Raw genomic sequence first — 21,078 nt, 5'->3', positions numbered from 1 at the left:
ACTCCACCTTGGGGGGACTGCACTAAACATTGTACCAGTACTCATATTTATTCGTTGCTCGTGTTTGCTGGCGGGCATCGATGCTCTGCCCCATTCACAATGCTAAATACGCATTTCTCCAGAACCCTGACAATTCACCACAAGAAAAAGTGCACAAAAGAGAGCGAATCGCGCTTTATTCCACGCGCCGTGCACATAATTCGGGCTCCCGTATTCAGCCAGCCGGAAAGGTCTCGCCTAGCGAATAATTATATGCGCGGCGTTACTAGGCCGGAAATAAAATAGTAACGCCAGTAATCAGCCGCTATTAGCGCTCGGCTGCGAGGCGTCAGCCGGAGCGGGGGTGTGGACGGCGTGTGGTTTTCGTTTGGCGATGTGGACGACCTTCCTGGGTGCAGATCGAACGCCTACAGGCTCGTTCTTGGCTTCGTGCCTCTCCGTGGAAGGCAGGAACGGGCTCTCTTCCTCTGTGGTAGTAATCTCCCGGTCTTGGAAAGGGGAGCGTAATCTGTAAGGAATCAGCCGTGCAGAAACAATAATAACAATAATAGAGATTTATTCGTCACAACGATGAAAAGGGCCGAGAAAAAAAGCCAGCAAGGCTTGACGAGTCCTCGGCCCCTACATATACAAAGGCATCAGGGGAGCAATGAATACATATTGTGCAACAGTATCACAATACCAAAAATAGTACTACAAACTTTTGATGTAAACATTGAATAAAAAGGAAAAATGAAAAGATTATAAAACCAGACTAATTTTTGAAACACAGGAAATGTTTACATAGGTCACGGATCGGCGTACTAATTATGTCAATATTTTTATGATGTAACGTGTTTAGGTGTTTAGGCAGCTGGAAGGCAACCATTTGTAATCCGTAGTTTGTTCTTGGAGATTTAGTCTGCCACGGGGAGTGTTGTCTAGTGTTATACAGCTTCTCGCTCGGCGTTAGGCAGGCCAGTGTCCCCAAATAATCAATATGACGAAGTAGCTCCTTCTTATACCTCGAAAGCAATTGAAAACTATAGATGTCAAAAATTTTCATAATACATGGATCTTCAAAGTACTGGTTTGTATGCTGGTTGAAACTAAGCTGGAATATGCACCTTATCGCTTTCTTTTGAAGCAGATAAATTTTGTCAGTATTATTCAGAGTGGTCATGCCCCAGACAAGATGACAATAATTCAAATGGGACAAAAAGAAAGATTTGTATATGAGCTCCTTAATCCTCGCAGGAAGCATTGTTTTCAGGCGATATAGGTGTCCTACGACTTGAGCGAGTTTAGGCAAGATAGTATATACATGATGGTCCCATGACATTGTTTCGTGAAAGACGACTCCAAGTGTTTTAAATTTTTCTAAAAACGGAGTTCGGTTAGACAGTCCATTAGGAGAACTGCGGCTGTAAATTATTGTGCACAGTCCTCTTTATACCGTACCCTGGGCTGACGCCGAAAATCTTACAGTTCAATTCTTATGCCACTAAATGGCGCTTTAAAAGAAACTAATCGCTGTATAAAATATGAAAAAGATATGGTTTGTTGGTTTATGGGGTTTAACGTCCCAAAGCGGCTAAGGCTAGCAGAGACGCCGCAGTGGAGGGCTCCGGAAATTTCGACCACCTGGGGTTCTTTAACGTGCACTGACATCGCACAGTACACGGGCCTCGAATTTCTCCTCCAAAGAAATTCAGCCGCCGCGGCCGGGATCGAACCCACGTCTTTCGGGTCAGCAGCCGAGCACCATAGCCACTGAGCCACCGCGGCGGCCGAAATCTTTGCTAGCTGAAACTGTTTGCGATATTGAAATTCTTCGCGAAAATTGTTTCCTACCGAAAGAGACGAAACTATCGCGGAGGACGCGTGTCCAGAATAACCGAGGAGCCGATTAACTCTAGCGTACTTCATTGATTACGAGAAAGCATTTGACTAAGCATTAACCTCAGCACTCATGCAGCCGTTGTGGGATGAGGATGTAGAAGATTCTTACATAAAAATATTAGAAAGCATCTATAACAATTGTACAGCAACAATTGTCCTCCATAAATGAGAAATGAAATTCAACTAAGGGAGGTTGTCAGGAAGGGAAACAAAATCTCATCAATGCTCTTGACCGCCTGTTTACAGGATGTACACCGGGGCCTGGATTGAGAACACCCCTTGATAAGAGTTAAAGGATAATACCTCATCAATCAGTGAATCGCAGATGAAATTGCCTTGCTATGGCACTCAAGAGATGAGCTTCAAATATGATCGATGACTTAACAAGCAGAGCAAAACGGTTGGTCAAAAATTAACGTGCAGAAAACCAAAGTAATGTTCAGCAGCCTCGCAAAGGAACCGCAGTTCAGAATTGGTAGTGAGGTGCTGGAAGTGTTAAAGGGACAGGTCTACTGGGGGCAGGTAGTGACCGCTGATCCTGACCACAAGAGCGAAATAACGATAAGATTAAGAATAGGGCGGAGCGCTTATGGCAGAGTCTCTGAGATCAGGAATGGCAGCTTACCAATCTCCCCGAAGATAAATGTGTACCTTACAGGTACTCACCTACGGTGCACAAACGACGAGGGAAACGCGAAAGTTCAGCTAAAGAAATCTGAAAGGTGGAACGTTAAGAGACGGGAAACGGCCAGAGTGGGTGAAGGAACAAACGCAGAATAATGAAATCCCAGCCGCAATAAGCCCCGCCACGGTGGCTCAGTGGTTACGGCGCTCGCCTGCTGACCCGAAAGACGCGGGTTCTACCCCGGCCGTGGCGGCTGTATTTCGATGGAGGCGAAATTCTAGAGGCCCGTGTGCTGTGCGATGTCCGTGCACGTTAAAGAACCCCAGGTGGTCGAAATTTCCGGAGACCTTCACTACGGCGTCCCTCATAGCCTCAGTTGCTTCGGGAGGTTAAACCCCAATAAACGAAACCTAGCCGCAATAAAGAGGAAGAAATGTGCTTGGGCAGGGCATGTAATGCGTAGGCAAGATACGCTGGTCCTTAAGATTAAAGAGTGGATTTTAAGAGAACGCAAGCGTAGCAGGGAGAGGGACTTAAGTGACCGGATTAGATTAAAAAGTTTCCGAGGATACTGTGGCCGCAGCTAGCAAAGAACCGAGCCATGGTAGAGGCATTTGGCCTGGAGGGGGTGTAGTGAGGATGATGATGATGGTTTGAGATAGATGTTAGCCAAAGCAAGGCAGTCTGGGCTTCCATTAGACTTGAAAAACGAACACTATATTGTTTGTTTTGCCGCCCACCAAGTGTTCCAGCAAATGTTTTGCATGGTGGAGAGGAGCAGCGCAAAGTGAACAAGGACGACAGAGACAGAAAGAAACAGGACGAGTGCTCGTACTTGTTTCCTCTGCGCTGCTCCTCTCCATGATGCCTCACTAACTGGCCCACACGAAGGTACGAACTTTTGCATGAGCTGAATAATGCAATCGAAACTGTGCAAGCGGACCACATGGTAGCAGGAGGAGACAAATGCATGAAGTCACCTGCGTAGACTAGAGGTCTTCTTCGAGAGTACAGTGTGTGTCAACCAATGAAGTCATCGAAATTTGGTGTACTTATGCTCGGACGCAGTTGGTCTTTACACCAACACGTTGGAACTAATATTTTAGACCTGTTATTAAAGATAACTCCCACGGCTGCAAGGTCTCCCGTGGTATTCGCTGGCATTAGTGTCCTGAAAGTTGTTCTCTCAGTGATAAATTTGCCGCTCGCAAATTTTGCAAATTGTGCTCGGCGACCCATGTACATCTATATAAGGCTGTAAATCGGTTTATGATCAAGCACTTTCTTTATATGCATATTACGATGTCTTTGAAAGTATAGCGGAAAACGAGAATGTGTATACACTGTGGAACATATTAAAATATAAACTTGAGTTGCTTGATCAATATGTGTCATCATGGAAAATGAGGACCTGATGCCGCGCATGTAAGCCATTTTGTAATCAGGAGGTGCGCATGATCACCAGAATAAGAGCTACTGCACTTGAGCCAAAAATTAAGCAAATAACCAAATACATGGAACGTGTTTTGAAGATAAGGAACAGAAATTCTTTGCCTCTTTCAAGGCAAACCAATCTGGCAGCTTATCAAACCGAACGCCAAAGATTCACTGTCGATTCTACCACCTGAAGATGTCGGCAACTGGATCGATAATGACCTTGTAAAGGCAAAACTTTTCAACCAGTACTTGAGCGCAGTATTTGCTGGTCGTCTGAGCAGCCATGAATGTCACGCACAGATAAGCAATGTCGGCGCAGAACACATAGACGACATCGTTTTTGATCTGCGTGGAATCCAGATATTGTTAGAACAACTAACGCTTGAAGAGCCACGGGGCTGGATGGCTTACCATCTGGATTTTTTTCTTCATGCGGGGGCCCGGTATGAAAATGTCATTCTTTGCTCTCTTCACAACATCACTTCAATAAAGTGCTTCGCCAGATGCCCGTGCACAAGTCGGCTCCCGGCAGTATTGTTTCGAATTATCGGGCGGTATCGCCAACAAGTGTTAGCTGTAAAGTTAGTGAACACGTCTTCTTTATGAACATTACGAATCATTCAAATGCTTTTTCAGTCCTAACGTCCCGGAACATGGTTTCAGCACTGGGTTTTCTTGAATAATGGAATTGAGTGGGCGAGTTTGTTTACCATCTTGACAGTGGTAAACCTCTTTTGACAGTGAAAGCGCTCAAAAAGACAAGGATGTGCTTTTCTGTCGTCCTTGTCTTTTTGAGCGCTTTCACTGTCAAGATGGGTTTTCTTGAGTCACTCAAATGACACGACAGGACAAGGGCATAACAAGGGCACGACGGGACCTTACAGGACACAACTGTGAATCCGTTCTTGTTGTTTGTACAGGTTACGCTCTGGGCCGCTATCATGTTCACACCGGCGAGAGACGCATTGAACAGAACTACTGTCATCATCGGCGGGGGAAACCACGTGCATGCATATGCAGACCTCTCCCTCATGACTCAGCCAGCCTTTGCTTCTTCTACATCACCGCCACCAGCAAAGGTACATAAAGGATTCTTCAATACGGAACACCTCAGAGGGCGCAGCAGGACCTTGCAGGACACAACGATGAATTCGCTCCTGTTCTTTGTACAGGTTCGCGCCAAGCATACTTCCTGTTTTCTTAGCCATGCCAGGTTTGTTATTGTCCTGCCGTGCTCGGCCCAGTGCATTTGATTGCTTCATGAAGCGTGGAATGTGTTTCTACTTTTACTTGCTGGAGATGTGAAGTTAAAACCCAGGTCTTGATACTGACTTGCGATTTTTAATCACGGAAATGCTTTGCACACTGGAAGCTTCATAATGTCATTTCATGCTCTCAGTCATGGCTGGAAAAACTTTTGTCGAAAAATTTGCTGAGCTAAACGAGACGCCTGGTACCGTCGCCAAACAAATAAGAAATTGCTGTCTTGCAGACGGAGGTTCATTCGGCTAAGAAAGTTGTTGCCAATCAAGAAACAAACTGAATAACTTGGTGGGACAAATATAATGGGACTTATATAATGTGCGACTCTGAGACAAATAGTCCCATCATCGAACATTATATTGAGACGTGACCATAATGGACGAGGAGGAGGTGTTGCAATTATAACGAAGACAGATTTGCATTGTTTTAAACTTCAAGACATTTCGAACCACCAAAGCCTTTGGTGCAAAATCACCTATAGAAATTTTTCTACTGTTTTCGACGTGGTTTATCGGGCGCCTGAAAGTCTTGTCATGCATAGATGGCCCACTACTTAGAGCGCATGTTCAGACCCAACCAGAAGCTTGTGCTAGCGGGCGACTTTCATTTGCCCGCAATAGACTGAAATGCCCTCATTATTGTGCGACCAGATGATAACGATAGCGCACGCCTTGTTCTCGACTCCTCGTTTTACCATGGCCTGAAACAGATTGTAAGCGTACCAACACGTGTTACGGCGGCAACACAGACTACACTTGACTTTGCATTTATAAAAAAAATGTTTTCGAGGACTGCAGAGCGAGTACTACAAATGGCATTGCCGATCACAAGCTTGCACACGTGAGCCTTCAAATTGATAGCAAAGACCAAAAACGTTGTGTTCAAAAGTTTCCCGATTTCACTAAAGCGGACAATAAACCCGTCCTTACCAGCTTGCATTTTTCCTTGTGCAAATTTGAGAAGGGTGGAGATGTCTCGTATCTCTGGGGTAAGTTTAAAACCGTAGTGCTATCATACATAAAACAGTTTGTTTCTATTCATCCCAATTCAAGAAAATATCACAACCATGGATTGATCGCGACATTATTCATTCGAAGCGGCGCGTTCCCCGGTCGAGGAAGAAAAAGACCAAGCTTAACTCAGAGATGGCTGCCCTGAAAGAGGAACTGCGAATAAATCATGCTAATGCATGTACTGAATTTTATGAGAAGGCCCTGACTAATTTCTGAAGGAATCCACTCAATTAAGACTGGCACTTCTTACCAGACTCTTAAAAAAAGGGTCCAACAGCTAATAATTAACGGTCGTACAAGCTCCAACTTTAATGCCATTGTAAACGAATTCAATAGCACATTCATAAAAGTTTTCCCTCGGCCGGACTCTGTACGCTTGCGAAGAGTAAACTTTGGTCCGCAGACAGCCTCACCCACTATAGCTGACCTTGCTACCAATCGTGAAGGCATACTTTGCCTCTTTCTAAATATGAAATGAATCATCGGGCGCTGACGCAATACTGAAGCCGTACGCCGAAGTCAGGTAGCAATACCTTTATGTTGTTTTTTCTGCATCTCTTCATCAAAGCTCCCTACTAAATGACTTGCTAACGGCCAAAGTGGTTCCGGTGTTTAAATGCGAGGACAGATTAGATGCTGGTAATTGCAGACCCATCTCTTTTATAAGCACCTGCTGCGTACTTCTGGAGTATGTCATAGCCCAACACAAATCCAATCATCTTGAATCAACTCATTTTTTTAATTATCAGCATGGCTTCCGCAAAAAATGTCTCGACAATTACGCAACTGCTCTCTTGTATACATGGCTTTGCTTTCGCAAGAGATAAGCGCCTCCAAATTGATGCAATTATTTTTGATTTGTCTGAAGCGTTCGATCGTGTTCCGCACATATTAATCCTAAACTGTGCACGAGAAGCAGGAATTTCTGAAAATCTGGTCCTTTAGCTTCAAGCCTATCTAGCAAACCGCTCCCAGTACGCTCAGTGTGCATGTGCTAATTCTTGTGAGCTGCAAGTATAATCTGATGTACTGCAGGGGTCTGTGTTCGGCTCCTTGTTTTTATTTAGGTGAATGACATTGCTAAAAATATTGATTGATATGTTGTTGTCAAACTATTTGCAGACGAGTGAGTAATCTACAGTGTCGTTAGAGTTAATCACAGCCAGAGCATTCTCAATGAGAAGCTGTGTACGTAAACTTGGGGACTGGTGCGAACGGCGTGGGTTGCCTATTAATTTTCAGAAAACAAATGTCAATCAAAAGGAAAAAAACCATGTCCTCTTCCTGTCACATTGGAGATCGGCATATTCATTGAGCCTCATCATTGAAGTACTAAGGCTTAACGGTTAAAAATAACCTCAGTTGCGACGAGCACATGACTAACATTTCTGCCAAAACATTAGCTAAACTGTGTTTCGTGTGAAGAAAACTGAGGTGTGCCCCTCATATATAAAGACGGAAGCATATCGTACACTTTTTCGCGCAGTTCTCGAGTATCGATTCAGTGTGTGGGAAACTTATTTCACTAAATGTATTGCTAAGGCAAAGCGCGTTCAGCGTCTCGCTGCCACATTTCTCGTATCAGATTACAGAAGGTCCTCCTCAGTCACCAAGATGTTAAACAAGCTTAAAGTAGAACCGCTCCATGTGCGGCGACAGAGTGCCAGACTGCTTTCTTTTTTTATTGTACTATAACAAAACTGGCCTACCATGTGACAAATATGTTTTTTTTACCGGCACTTATTTATTTATTTATTTATTTATTCAATAAACCCCTAAAGGCCCTCAATCGAGGGTATTACATAGGGGGGAGCAATGACACACAACGCAAAATAATATTGAGCAAGCGCCAATGTGCAATACATAAGAACAGAAAGCACATGTAGAAAACAAAAGAAATAAACAAAAACCTGTAGCATACATTGTAATTTACACGAAAAAAAGAACAGATAGTGTTTTAGAGGCATAACAACCGCAGGAACAAAACAAAATAACAAAAAAGCTGAATGCAGCATGTGGTACAATCAATTAGTGAAGCTAAGCAGACATTTGGGTAAGAAGGTCCTGAAACTTATTAAGATCCCGTTCAGAAGCGATGTGTGATGGAAGATTATTCCAGTCGACTATAGTACGTGGTATGAAAGAGTTAGCAAACGAAGAAGTGTGGCATGATATGCGTTTAACTTTCAGCGGGTGGTCGCGACGTGGAAAAAAAGATTCAGGTGATTGAAAAAAATCGTCATTGAGCAGAACATGATGGTAAAGTTTATGGAAAAGGGTCAAGCGTGATAGTTTGCGGCGATGTGATAACGTATCAAGTTCGGCGCGAGCCTTTAGTGCGGTGACGCTAGTATGACGAGAATAATCAGAAAAGATGAATCTAACGGCACGGTTTTGCAATGATTCCAAGTCATCAATAAGGTATGCTTGATCCGGGTCCCAGATGGCTGACGCATATTCGATTTTAGGCCGTATTAAGGTAACATATGCTAGTTTTTTCAGGTGGAAAGGCGCTTGTTTAAGGTTACGTTTTAGAAGAGCCAGAGAGCGGTTAGCAGCTGCAAGAATATGGCTAAGATGGTAATTCCATGTTAAATTAGACTGAAGGTGTAGTCCCAAATACTTGTAGGAAGTAGAAAGTTCAACCGGGTTATTAAGGAGAGTGTAAGATGTTGGGATGCGAAAGGACTTGCGAGTGAAAGAGACAAGTTTAGTTTTAGAGGAATTAAGGGTCATTAACCAAGAAGAACACGACTTACTAATGGAATCTAAATCAGTTTGCAAAGATTGGCGGTCAGAGTCGTTAGAAATGCTACGGTATATAACACAATCATCAGCGAATAATCTTATTTTGGATGATGCGCAGGCGGCTAAGTCATTTATGAAGATTAGAAAAAGTAAAGGACCCAAAACGCTACCCTGGGGAACACCGGACGAAACGGGTGAGGAGGACGAAAGATGATTATTGACAGAAATGAACTGAGATCGGCATGCAAGAAAAGCTTTAACCCAGGCAATAACATCGGAATGGATGTTCAAGTTGGTTAGTTTGAGCAAAAGTCTGTAATGGGGGACCCGGTCAAATGCTTTAGAAAAGTCAAGGAATAGCGCATCGACTTGTTTGCCTGCGTCTATTGATGAAAAGAGGTCGTAAGTGAAGCCGGAAAGTTGAGTGTCACATGAGAAACCCCTTCGAAATCCATGCTGGTATTTGAATATGATGTTGTGGTGCTCAAGATAGCTGATAATATTAGTGTAAACAACATGTTCCATTAGCTTAGATATGGAGCTAGTTAAGGATATTGGACGATAGTTGAGAGGATTAGAGTGGTCACCAGATTTGAATATGGGTATTACTTTAGCTACGCGCCAATCGCTAGGAATCGATCCAGATGATAATGACTGAGAAAAGAGTGATGACAATACTGGGTAAATGCTCTCAGAAATGTTTTTAAGAATCTTGTTGTTAAAGCCCAGAGGATCAGAGCTAGAAGGTAGTTTAACATTATTCAGGAGGGATTTAATTTCTTCGTCATTAATAACTAATTGGGGCATAGAAACCTCAAGAAATTGATCTAGGATGGAAGCTGTAGCGATGTCTTCTAAAGTAAATACGGATGAAAATGCTGAAAGAAACATCTGAGCACATTCGGATGCAGGAATTGGAGTGTTATTCGAGTCAGTAAGGATAATGTCATCAGAGCTGCGGGGATTAATAACGCGCCAGAATCTGCGTGGGTTATTGGTGATGATTGTTGGCAAAACATTGCTGAAGAATTCCCTGCGGGTTTTTTTTAGTAATACTTGGTATTCTTTATCGCTTTGCTTATACCTTTCAAGGGAATGAGAAGTTCGATGCGCTTTGGCTTGTCTGTACAGACGTTTTTTCTTATTATTCGCTCTACGAAGCCTGAGATCAAACCAGGGTACACTTGGGTTGCACTTTATCGATATAAGAGGAATGCAATCATTGATGAGGTTAGTAAGTGTAGTTTTGAACAACATCCAGTTTTCCTCAACAGAATGAGAGGACCAATCAGAAAGGTATTGCACTGAGAAGGTGGTTGATTCGGAGTTCATTTTGTGAAAGTTAGCCCTGTTGTAGCATCTTATCTTTTTTCGAACAGTTGTTCTTTCGCTGAGCAGATAGTTGATGTGCCCGGTGATAATGTCGTGATCGGAAAGGCCTTCATGATGAATGATATCTGAACAAATATTTGGGTCACTGGCTAGGAAGAGGTCCAGAATGTTTGAGGAATGGACCAATGACCGAGTAGGTTGAGAGATAATTTGAGATAACGAAAAGTCGACACACGTCTGTATGAAGGCATGGGCTTCTTTGTCACTAGGAGGGGCAGACAACATATCCCAGTTAATGTTGGGAAAATTAAAGTCACCGAGAATGAGTAAAATAGAATTCGGGAAACGTGCACACACTTCACCTAATATGCAATGTAATTCTTCAGCAAAACCGTCACACATGTCAGGAGGACGGTAAAATACTCCAATTATAAGGTTAGCAATGCCGCATTTCAAAAAAACAAACACACATTCAATGAAAGAGGTGACTATTACAGGTATAGCTACAATTTCCTTCTTAATTGCAATGAGGACACCGCCTCCTCTCCGGATCTTCCTATCGCAACGAAAAATATTAAAGCAGGATTCACTCAGCAGAACACTACTGTCTGGAATAGGTCCGTGAGGCTAAATCATTCTGCAATAATAAGGCCATATGTTGCACGCATGCCAGTATTTCAAAAGTCGTTTTGCCCCCACACGGTTGAACAGTGAAACTGTCTCCCTCCCTGATTTGTTGAATCTTCTGACGTGAAAAAGTTGAAAAGTTGTTATCGATGTATCGTAATGCCCTCCTGCCCGGGAGTACTAGCTACTCGCGGTATTTCTGAGAAAATAAAATGCATAAATGACCGTATACACATGTTTTGGCCGGTGCATTAGACAAGGATACACTATTGAATTTTTGTATCTAGGTTTTAGCAAAGCCTTTTATTTAATGCCTCATTAGTTAATGCTTCAAAAACTATCCCGGTACACATAAAATGTGCAGTCATAGCATCGATTAAAGAATATTTACAATTGAGACACCATATAATATCGTTGAATGGAGCGCATTATGATCGGCAGACGTACCGTCTGGTGTACCGCAGGGGTCGGTGCCGTGGCCTCTCCTCTTTTTATTTATTTATTTATTTCAAAATACTGCAGGCCTATGTAGCCCAGGCAGGAGGGGCAAACAACCAAACAATACACAAAAGAAACGAAAAACAACACAGCATCATTCGGCGATAACAAAGGGAAGATAAAAACAACAGCATTAAAGAATACAAAATGAGACAACTTAACCAAGGAAATGTTCTTCCAATGCGTTGCTAAAATTGCTATTTTGAAATCTCTATGAATGACGTATGTTGCAGTGTTTCATCTAAATTGCGCCTGTGTGCAGGCCACTGCGTTCTGTACAGGGTCATTCATACTTCCGTCGAATACAATGCGCAGCAGAATGATTTATGAATTAATAACTGGTGCAATACTTGTCGAAAGAATATTGATGTGCAAAAATCTGTCTATATACATTTTGCTGCGAAAAACCTCACATAACTTTCCATACAGCATTAACGCAGGAAGATAAATTTTCGGACAAATATCTAGGTTTTATTGAAATTTATCCTGCCGTCATCATAGAGATTACATTACAAGCTAGGCCTCCTAGTGCTGAGTTTTCTTCGCAGGAACGCGAAGAATTTGCCGCTTAACTCTAGTGACCTCTTGTATAAATGTGACATTAGACCTGTGCTAATGTAATCGTGCCTGGGACCCTTGGAGGCAGACAGATATAAATATGGTGGAAAGGGTCCCGAATTTGGCTCCAGTACAAACGATAAGTTTGGATTCGAGCCAGTCTAGCAGCGAAGGAAATATCTTACACTAAAATTTCTCCACAGTGTATTTCACAGTCAAAATGATATTATTCGGGAGCATTATCTGCGCATCCGGAGGAATGCGTCCCACCGTGCCTTGTTCATGCGTATAAAATTAAAGAGGTGAGATGTAAAACGAACTTCTTCAAGATGTCGCTCTTTCCCAAAACAATTGTCGAATAGAACAAACTCCATCCTGAGGTTGCCACCATTACCTCCACTGGTGTTTTTTCTTCCTCCTTGCAGAATGTGCACTGTAATTAAGCACTTCTGTGTTTGATTGTTGTAAAAGGTGTTGCTTCTATGCTTGTTAGTTTTTTTTTCAATGATTGTATATTCAGTTGCTTGCCTACTTACTTTTATTTTATTTTCCTATTTTTATCGATACCGTTAGTGTTGGCTTAGTGTTGTCAATGGTGACATTTATACGCCAACTAAGCCTCCTTTTCCGCATTTTTCACTACCTGCAGGACTGTGCAAGAGTTCAAATTAAAACTCGGAACTCCTTTTGCTCCACAATAAGCGGATGGCTTCGCAGAGAATTTCCTGGTGAGTTAGATTGTTCGTATGTCTTAGAGCAGCAGAACAGGACGCATATCAGCAAGGCGAGGACAGACCGAGCGCCTGGCGTTCATTTAGGGGATTTTGAGCTGTTTCTTCCATGCACGGATGGCCGACGCTATATGTGACAAACTTTCTTCTGCACTTTGAGTTAATACTCGTGTATTTAACCTGCATTAATATTATCTATACAACAAGCGGTTTCTATGACCGGAGTCTGATCCAGAGAGCGAAGAATGACGTATTATACGTGTAACCTTGTTATCTTGATTGTTATCTTGTTATCGTGTAACCTTGTTAGCTTTATCTTGATTCCCTTATGTGCCTACCTTGTGACAGATATGTATTCAAGGCACTTCGTCCATCTTCTGGCAGTGCTCTTGCGGGGCATAAACGCCCATTTATTCCCCCAGCTTCGCCCGATACAAGTGCCTCGGGGTCCTCGAGAAAAAAAGTTCTGGCTACGTGCCTTCCTTCTGGTCTGTTCGTAATTTGAACCATACAGAGCACGAAAGATTTATTTTGAGAAGCGCCTGTGATCTCTCTCCTCTCTTTCTGTACCTGTCCTTGGGCTATCCCTGTCTGGATCAATTGTCGTTCGAAAAAATAAACTGCCACCTTTATTCGCAAATAGCGCAGCACACATCAAAGAACGCGGGAGTGTGCTACAGGAGTAATGCGGGACATCCCTTCGAACGGATGCATTGCCGCTGACCAACGCCACTTCTAAGCTTATGAAAAGGGTGCACTCTCAACGACAATAGAGAGTTTTAGAATAGCGTCGTGGCGAATAGGGTGACCCTATCCGCATGCGCTTAGCGTCAGGGGAACGGGTTCACGTTTTCTGTCTATAGAATAGGGTCGCGGATGGTCGCTTTGCGTTGCTTGAAGGCAGCGCCATAACGGCGGGAAAGAGAAGCTCTTAGAACAAATAATTTCATATATATGCTGAATTTTTCGTTGTGTAAATAAAACGACACGCAAACTGTTGCAGTTACCAATTACTACTGACGAAATGTGAAAAAATATTTTGTATAATGCGGACATGTTCAATCAGAGCCAAAACTATCCACAGAGGAAGTTGCCGCCGCTAATAGCCGATTGCCCCTCCGTGAGCGCGCCTTGCTTTATTTTTGTGCATACGTTCTGCGCTCGCTTTGGCGCTAGCATTCCAAGAAATGCTTTTCAGATTTTTTCTGCTGTTTGCCACATGCAGAACAATCTCGGGCGGAACACGCAATGGTAACTCCCGCAAATGAAATTATTTTCAGTTTTATTTACGTCCGCACGAATAAAATATACTGCGTAAATAAGAAAAGTGTGTTACCGCGATGCCAATTCTTCGTGGCTCCTTTTTGAGACCAAAATTGCAAACCTATTAGTGGTGATCAGTAGTTCAAACCTCCCACGCTTTCTGACGTCAGTCGACGCGTACTCGCTAGGCCTAGCAGCTCTGTAAGCACGGAAGCAATCTGAAAATTTGGCATGTTTTATCGTTCAAATTTTGTGGCTCAGGCAACTTCAGCCAAAGCTAAAGCCTCGTGCGCCTTTAGTTTGCCGTGAGCGTGAGCCACAGAGTAGCGGCAACGACGAATCGGTGATGAAGCGAGAGGCCCCGCTTGGAGAGGCGCCGCCATGTTGCCCGAACGTAAAGCGGCTTTCGGGCGCACGCTATTTCGCCGATTTAGCGTTAGCGTCGGCTGCTCATCCAAAGACCCAAGGGCCGATAGCGTTCTGCGCATGCGCAGTAGCGTCCCGCTATTCCCCTATGACCCAAAGCGATAGGGTGACGCTATACTAAAACTCGCTAATATGTAATAGGGCTGTGCCCGATAGGTTATTAATTTGAATGAGGGCAACAAAACACACACGCAAAAAGGGGCGCAGGTCTCACGTGCAGGAAGGTTGCCCCATTATGGTGTCTACTGCCAGAGAGTGCCGATGTTTTGGCAGTGTTCTCTAGTGGTTAGGGAGACACAGGCGGCAACTCCATAAAATTTTTGCAGTGGTCAAAAACAATAGTATGGCTATTTCCAAAAATGTAGACGTTCGTCCTGCCGACAAGAAGAGCGCAATTTTTGCCAAGGAAATGCATTTAAAAATTAAGCATTTAATTCACGCTACATTATCCGGAATCCCGATGTCAAGGCCACAAAAAAAGCAAATAAGGAAAAGGAAGACCTTTATTCGGCCATAATTTACAGGCCGAGTATGTTGACCGCCTGTGCGACCAGAAGCCGCTGTTCTTCCTTCCCTTCAGCGCCAAGCCAGTCGAGCCAGGTGGTCATGTATAGAAAACGTGGGGGTAGGAACCCGACTACTGAGCAGCCGGACAATAGAAGAGGCAATTCGCCAGGTCCGCATAGATACAAGGACAGTTGAGACAGGAAGAGCCAGATCGATAGCGATAGAGAAAGAGGCGGGACGCTTTGATGACGGCATTCATTTGGATGTGCCGAAGAAGGCGGGCCTACAGCACCGTGAGTGATGGATGAGGGGGAGGGTAAAGGTGTTGGTCGAGGCGGAGCTCGAGGTAGACCTCTTTTATGGTGCGACGAAGGGTGAGTCTCCCACCGTCCTCCGAGGGCTTGGGCCAGGGGATCAACGGTGCCCAGAAAAGTGTGTCGCGGGCGAGCAGATGGGCCAGCTCATTGCCGTCAATCCCCGAATGCCCAGGAACCCACCAGAGGAAAACGATAGAAGGCTGCAGTGAGGAGACCACGCGTTCGACCTCCTGTTGGAGAGAAGGGGTTAGGGTGCGGTTCTGTAAGTGGTCTATAGCAGCTTGTGAGTCTGAACAAACTGTGTACTCTTGACAGGAAATGAGGGCAAATGACTGGAGGGCATGTGCAATGACGAGGACCTCGAGGGACAATGCGTCCGGAGGGTGTAGATACGGTCCGCTGGTGTGGGTTTCAGGAGCGGGAGGTGGGGATGGTACAGGGCGTAGCCGCAGGAACCTCGCGGAGCCACGAAGGAGGCATCCGTGAAGGTTACACCCTGGGTATCAAAGGGAGGGGAATGGTGCGGCGCGGCCGCATGACGACTGCCGATTTGGAGGTAGTTCAGTTTCAGTTTATTACCTTAAAAGTCCCCCGTAGGGGCATTACATTACAGGGAGACATGTTGGGCGGGAAGGGGACGATACAAAAATTGGGAGCCGGGGTGGAAATAGGAGAGGTAAACGGGGCGACAGGAATCGGTGAGATACCCGCTTGAGTCAATAACCACTGATCCTGAAAGCCTTGCCCGGCTTTCCCTTACCCGTTACTGGGAGTCACGATGGAATGTGAGAAGAGATCGGAGAGGATGCAATATCAACTAAGCTGCTGTTCAAACGAATAACGCAACCGAAACCATATTGCCGCGTTAGAGTTCGTGATGCCTTTCGGCTACGAGAGGACGCTGATCGCCCGTTAGTACCCTTTGTAAAGGCGACGGTTCCGTCGATGGTCTGGCCAGGCCATAGGGACAACTAGTTCAGATGCTTGCGTCATCTGTCCATTTGGCGCTGTTTCTCAGTTCTACCAAAGACTAGCGGCTTCGCGTTGAGAGTGACGTAGCTACATTTTAACGCGATAGTGTCAAAGTCTCCGTTCAAAGGAAAATTCGGTTTTGGCACTCTGTGCGAAAAATCACGAGCATTGCTGTGGCGGTGGTCTCCAGAAAGCCACCTAGGATGTAGGTAGGCCACTTAGGTGACGTGACCTCGCGGCGTCATCAGAACCAGTCCACCGGATTGTGAACAAACTGATCGCCGTGGCAGGTGGCAGTGAAGTTAATGTCACTCGCAAAAGTAACCTGGGCCGCACAAGGCCCACTGCTGGGGGCACCTGTCTTTACAGGGCAGTGGCCCATCGTTAACTGCTGGACTACTGAGCCAGGAGGCGCAAGAGGAGCCCAGGGATCTATGAATGTGGAGAATGACCTTCTGCATATATGGGAATTATCCCATTACACTATCTCGTCATACCATTAAGGCGGAGCTAAAGTGTGCCCTCCAATTTTCGCCTTTGTTGGTGCCTCCTGTCCAGCTTGTGAGCACGACGAATCTCGGGTGCTGACTGCGGCTGATAAGACAGTCCGGCGTTTTTCATGCTAAAGAGCCGTACGAGTTCTGCGTCGCAATGAGGACGAAGCCGCCACGAATGGATGAGCTGTGCCCTGCCTAAAGCAACGAGATGTTGCTGCAACACCAGCGCAGACGCCCACCTTTCCAACGAGTCAGTTGACAGCTTTAGCATACCGTGTTGCCGTTAATGCGACCGGAGTACCGAGAGCCCAAGCACCTGCGCCAGTCCCGATGTGGCAGGCTTGCGCACAGCTGTCGGGTACCTGGCGCTGTGATAACGTGGGCTCCCGGTACTCCGGCAGCAGTAGCGCGGTGTACTCTATACTACAGGCATCGATTAACACCAGCCCCTCGCGACCCCCGGGCTGAGCCGCAAAGAAGTCGATGGGGCCACTGGCACGCGAAGAGCGGTCGTGTTCGTTCGGCTGCTCCTTGGAGACAGATTACTAATGGCCATCGTGCCGTGCTCCCTACAACAATTCTTCGACACGAAAATGCTGGGTTATCGCCATTTGGAAAGCAATGGCAACCTAGCCTAGCCTGGAGGGCACATTGAAATCCGCATTGACGCTGCTACAGTTCAGTTTTTTCACGATTACCACAGAAGGAAAGCTCTCTCATCAAGGAAATGCACTCTGTCGTTAGCACACGAGAAAAACCAAAACTAGGCAATCTGTCATGAGAGCTCCTTTAAGATGGAGCCCCGCTGGCAAGCTTCGACGGAGTGACGTGGCGAGCCGGTTGCACTCACGCGGCTGTCGCAGCGACCGCCGCCCTTCCGGAAGGGCTGCCTCTGCGCTGCGTGCCGACCACCAGCAAGAGCAGAGCGGCGACCAGGAGGCAGCCAAGGAGCACCGCAAGCGACGCGCACATCGTCCTCTGCGTACCTGACGCCTCCGCCACGGCGCTGCGCAGGACGTAGGGTGAGTGCATACAGAGATAGCGGCGGCCTCATTCCTCCCATACATATCATCACCGCGGTCTCGCCAATCATGGTAGCAGCCATTTGGGCTATGCCTCCCGATAGCGAATCGTTACCTCAAGAAAAAAATACAGGGTGTTATAATCTCGCAGTTTAAGAGAACTTCTTGCGGGGCTAGTTGGTAATTCATTGTAAAGTAAAGGCGCCAAAAACCACCCCCACACACACAAGACAAGAGAGCGGGACTGAGCGCCACTCACAACTAGTTTATTTTGCAGAACCCAGGTACATATATACACAGCTAGCGCCTGCGCGAGGAACAAAATTACGCATCAATGTGATAACGAACGCTCAAAAAACTTTTTTTTTGCTCTGTCCCGTTCTGTCCCGTTTTCTTCTCTTGTGTGTGTATGTGGTTTTTGGCTCCTTTACTTTACAATCTGGCAGCAACCGCCTTACACGATTACGCGACGCAACAAGCGCCCTCATGGCCGGTGCGGAAAGAATTTATGCTTAGTTTTTGTGAGTGCAGGCAGCTCAGAGGCGCGAAAATATTCGCTTCAGACAGATTGTAGTAAAGGTATCATATTTTATTTCTAATTTCGATAGCTTTTAAATTGCTCATTCAGGCATTGTGTATCTTAATTTTCTGGAAGTGTTCTCAGCAGAACGAAAATGGCACCCAAGTGGATTGGCACAACCTCCTCACCGCGCTTTACTCTCATGGCGAAGGCCATGCTGAGCCGGCTCAGCCCCGGCCTGGCTGGCATTGGTTTCTCCCTTCGTCACGCCGCCACGACGCCGTTCCTTAGCGGAGTGCATTTGGTGGCCACCACCGGGATGGGCCGCTGCGAAAGCCGCCACAGAATCGGAGACTGCGGTCGCACCAATGGTGACGCGCCCTGGGCAAGCACCACCACTTGGCGCCACCATACGCTCTGCGTTTGCGGTCGGCCCCTCCGTGCAGGGGCGAGCCGTAGGCTGCGCTGCCTTCTTTGCGGGACTTCTGCCTTCAGGAGCTGCACCACTGCCAGTAGCCTTTCCGTCGGCTACCTCTGCTCTTCCTCGAGGAGTGCCTTTGGTGGAGTTAGCGGGAGGTGAATCGGCAGCGGCTGCGAATAGAACCTTTATTGAACACATGCGGCATCTTTAGCATGCAAGGGCAGATGTGACGTCAGAGTGCAAAGAAAGAGAGCTCGGAATATATCTCGCGAAATAACGCTCCTGCCGCCTGTTTCTAAAGCGCACTTCTGAGAAACCAAGACCGGAGAGATATTTCTTACTCTCGTTTGTGACAAAGCTGTTTCAAAGAGCAAAAAAAAAAGGCACAAGCGGCACAAAGCGCAGAATCGCCTGTTTGGATCTAAACATCTGATCGCATGTTTCACCGCAGAGCGGCAAAAAATATTTCAGACACTTCAGCGCATACCTCAAGTTGCAAAGCGCTACTTCTCACAAGTCGCCATGAAATCAAATGAAGCTGACGTACTTGTTCTGGATGCCATGCCACGCCAAGCAATGCTTGCGCCTGGCTCAGCTTTCAAGGCAGAGAGAAGCGGTTCAGGCCTGGATCGTTCTTCTGGCGGGATTGCTTTAATTTCTGGGGCGTTCTTGACTTCTAGCTGCAACAATTAGAGACAAAGAGTCGTTGTTTAACCGTTAACTCACGCTCATATCTCCACGATAGTAGCTTGTGAAGATATTCAATCTGAAGCGAACGTGCTGGAGACTTGGCTCATTACAGCAAAACGCCTTTATTTCCACTAACTAAAACTTCACCAAGTGGCGTGTTTCCGGCCTCTGTTAAAATGAGCCTCAAATAGAAAGCATCTGCCAGCACACGACGCTGGAAAGCAATAAAAGTGGGTCCTAGACTAAATCAAAAGAAGACTTCAAAACTGCTCCATCATGTCTGCGCAGACGCCGACCGGAAGGCCCTGCAAGATAAACGCCTTGAAGAAATCGGACCAGCGGTCACTTGGCAGCAGCGGCAGCGACGCGGCTACATCGGTAACGCGCTTCGCCCTTGTTGCAGGTTAGTGCAGCACTACGTAGAATTGTCATAGTTTTTGTGGTTCATGCCATTGTCTGCCGTTGCTGCTGCCACTGCTGCCATTGTATTTTGGTGAGTGGGTTTATGGGTTTATGGGGTTTAACGTCCCAAAGCGACTAAGGCTATGAGAGACGCCGTAGTGGAGGGCTCCGGAAATTTCGACCACCTGGGGTTCTTTAACGTGCACTGACATCGCACAGTACACGGGCCTCTAGAATTTCTCCTCCAAAGAAATTCTAGCCGCCGCGGCCGGGATCAAACCCGCGTCATTCGGGTCAGCAGCCGAGCACCATAACCGCTGAGCCACCGCGGCGGCGTATTTTGGTGAAGCGTGCTTTTATGTCGTTTGGTGAGGTGTCCGCCTACGAAAAGAAATGTCTAGTGTGTGTTCGTCCTGCGAGGGAACTATTCATGTCAATGTGCCGAGTGTGACATGCACGGAGTGCCAAAGCGCTTACCATTTCGGTAAATGTGCGGGAGTGACGGAGAAATCTTTCAAAGCAAAAAACAATGCTTCAAAAAAAAGCGTGGCGCTGCCTCACATGCCGGGAAAATGCGTCGCACACGAGTAGTAGAGCAGACAGTGATTCAGAACTAGATGTTAAGCTAGCTCTTGCCTCTATACTAGAGAAACTTGAGAGCTTGCCAGAGCTAACAAAAAAGGTGGCAGAAATGGAAGAATCTGTCCAACATATGTCTAAGAAATTTGATGAATTTAAAGACATGTTTCCCGCCAGGACAATGAGATCAAGGTACTGAAGAAAAGAGTAGCAGAACTAGAAGAAAAAGATGACGTGACGCAAGTTGTGCATGCGCAACTTCAACAAGATGTTAATGATCTTGAATACCGAAGCAGGAAACTTAATCTAGAGATACATGGTAGTGCTGCTCTGCCCGATGAAAATCTGCTTACTTTGTTAAATGACATCGCCCCGAAGCTTGAAGTACCACCCCTGACGGCAGCAGACATTCAAACAATACACAGACTGCCTGCCCGACGGGATAAGACGCAAGGAATGCTCGCTCGTTTCACCAGACAGACAAGAGATTCGTGGCTGAACGCTAGGAGCAAAGTAAAAGATAATGAACCGAGCATTGTCATTCAGGAAAACCTGACACGGTATCACAGAGACTTGCTTCGAAGTGCCGAACAGAAGGCAAAACATACAGGTTATCGTTTTGTCTGGTATACGAATGGGAAAATTCTCGTCCGTAAAGATCAAGGAATGACTGCCATACATATCAAAGGAGCAAGCGATCTGGACCAGCTTACGTAGCACTGCGCAAGCTCAGTACCAAAGGAAAATGG

The 21,078-nt window shown here is 45.9% G+C and overlaps 1 protein-coding gene across 1 annotated transcript in view; it reads right to left on the bottom strand.

The window, feature by feature from the left end:
• Nucleotides 1–297: 297 nt before the first annotated feature.
• The window catches only part of LOC149326653 (uncharacterized), a 39,961-nt gene continuing 19,180 nt past the window's right edge, over nucleotides 298–21,078 (bottom strand). The window contains exons 2-5 of the mRNA XM_089563979.1: nucleotides 19,206–19,338; nucleotides 18,426–18,828; nucleotides 17,546–17,701; nucleotides 298–508 (exon numbers count right to left, since the gene is read on the bottom strand). Coding sequence (XP_089420105.1) covers nucleotides 298–508; nucleotides 17,546–17,701; nucleotides 18,426–18,828; nucleotides 19,206–19,338 — 903 coding nt within the window. The remainder of the gene's footprint in view (nucleotides 509–17,545; nucleotides 17,702–18,425; nucleotides 18,829–19,205; nucleotides 19,339–21,078) is intronic.

This window comes from Amblyomma mixtum, chromosome 10, assembly GCF_055824585.1.
Source record: "Amblyomma mixtum isolate Tamu chromosome 10, ASM5582458v1, whole genome shotgun sequence".
Lineage (NCBI taxonomy): Eukaryota > Metazoa > Arthropoda > Arachnida > Ixodida > Ixodidae > Amblyomma > Amblyomma mixtum.
Note: the sequence above shows the minus strand (reverse complement) of the source record. Positions and strands in the feature narration are given on the sequence as shown.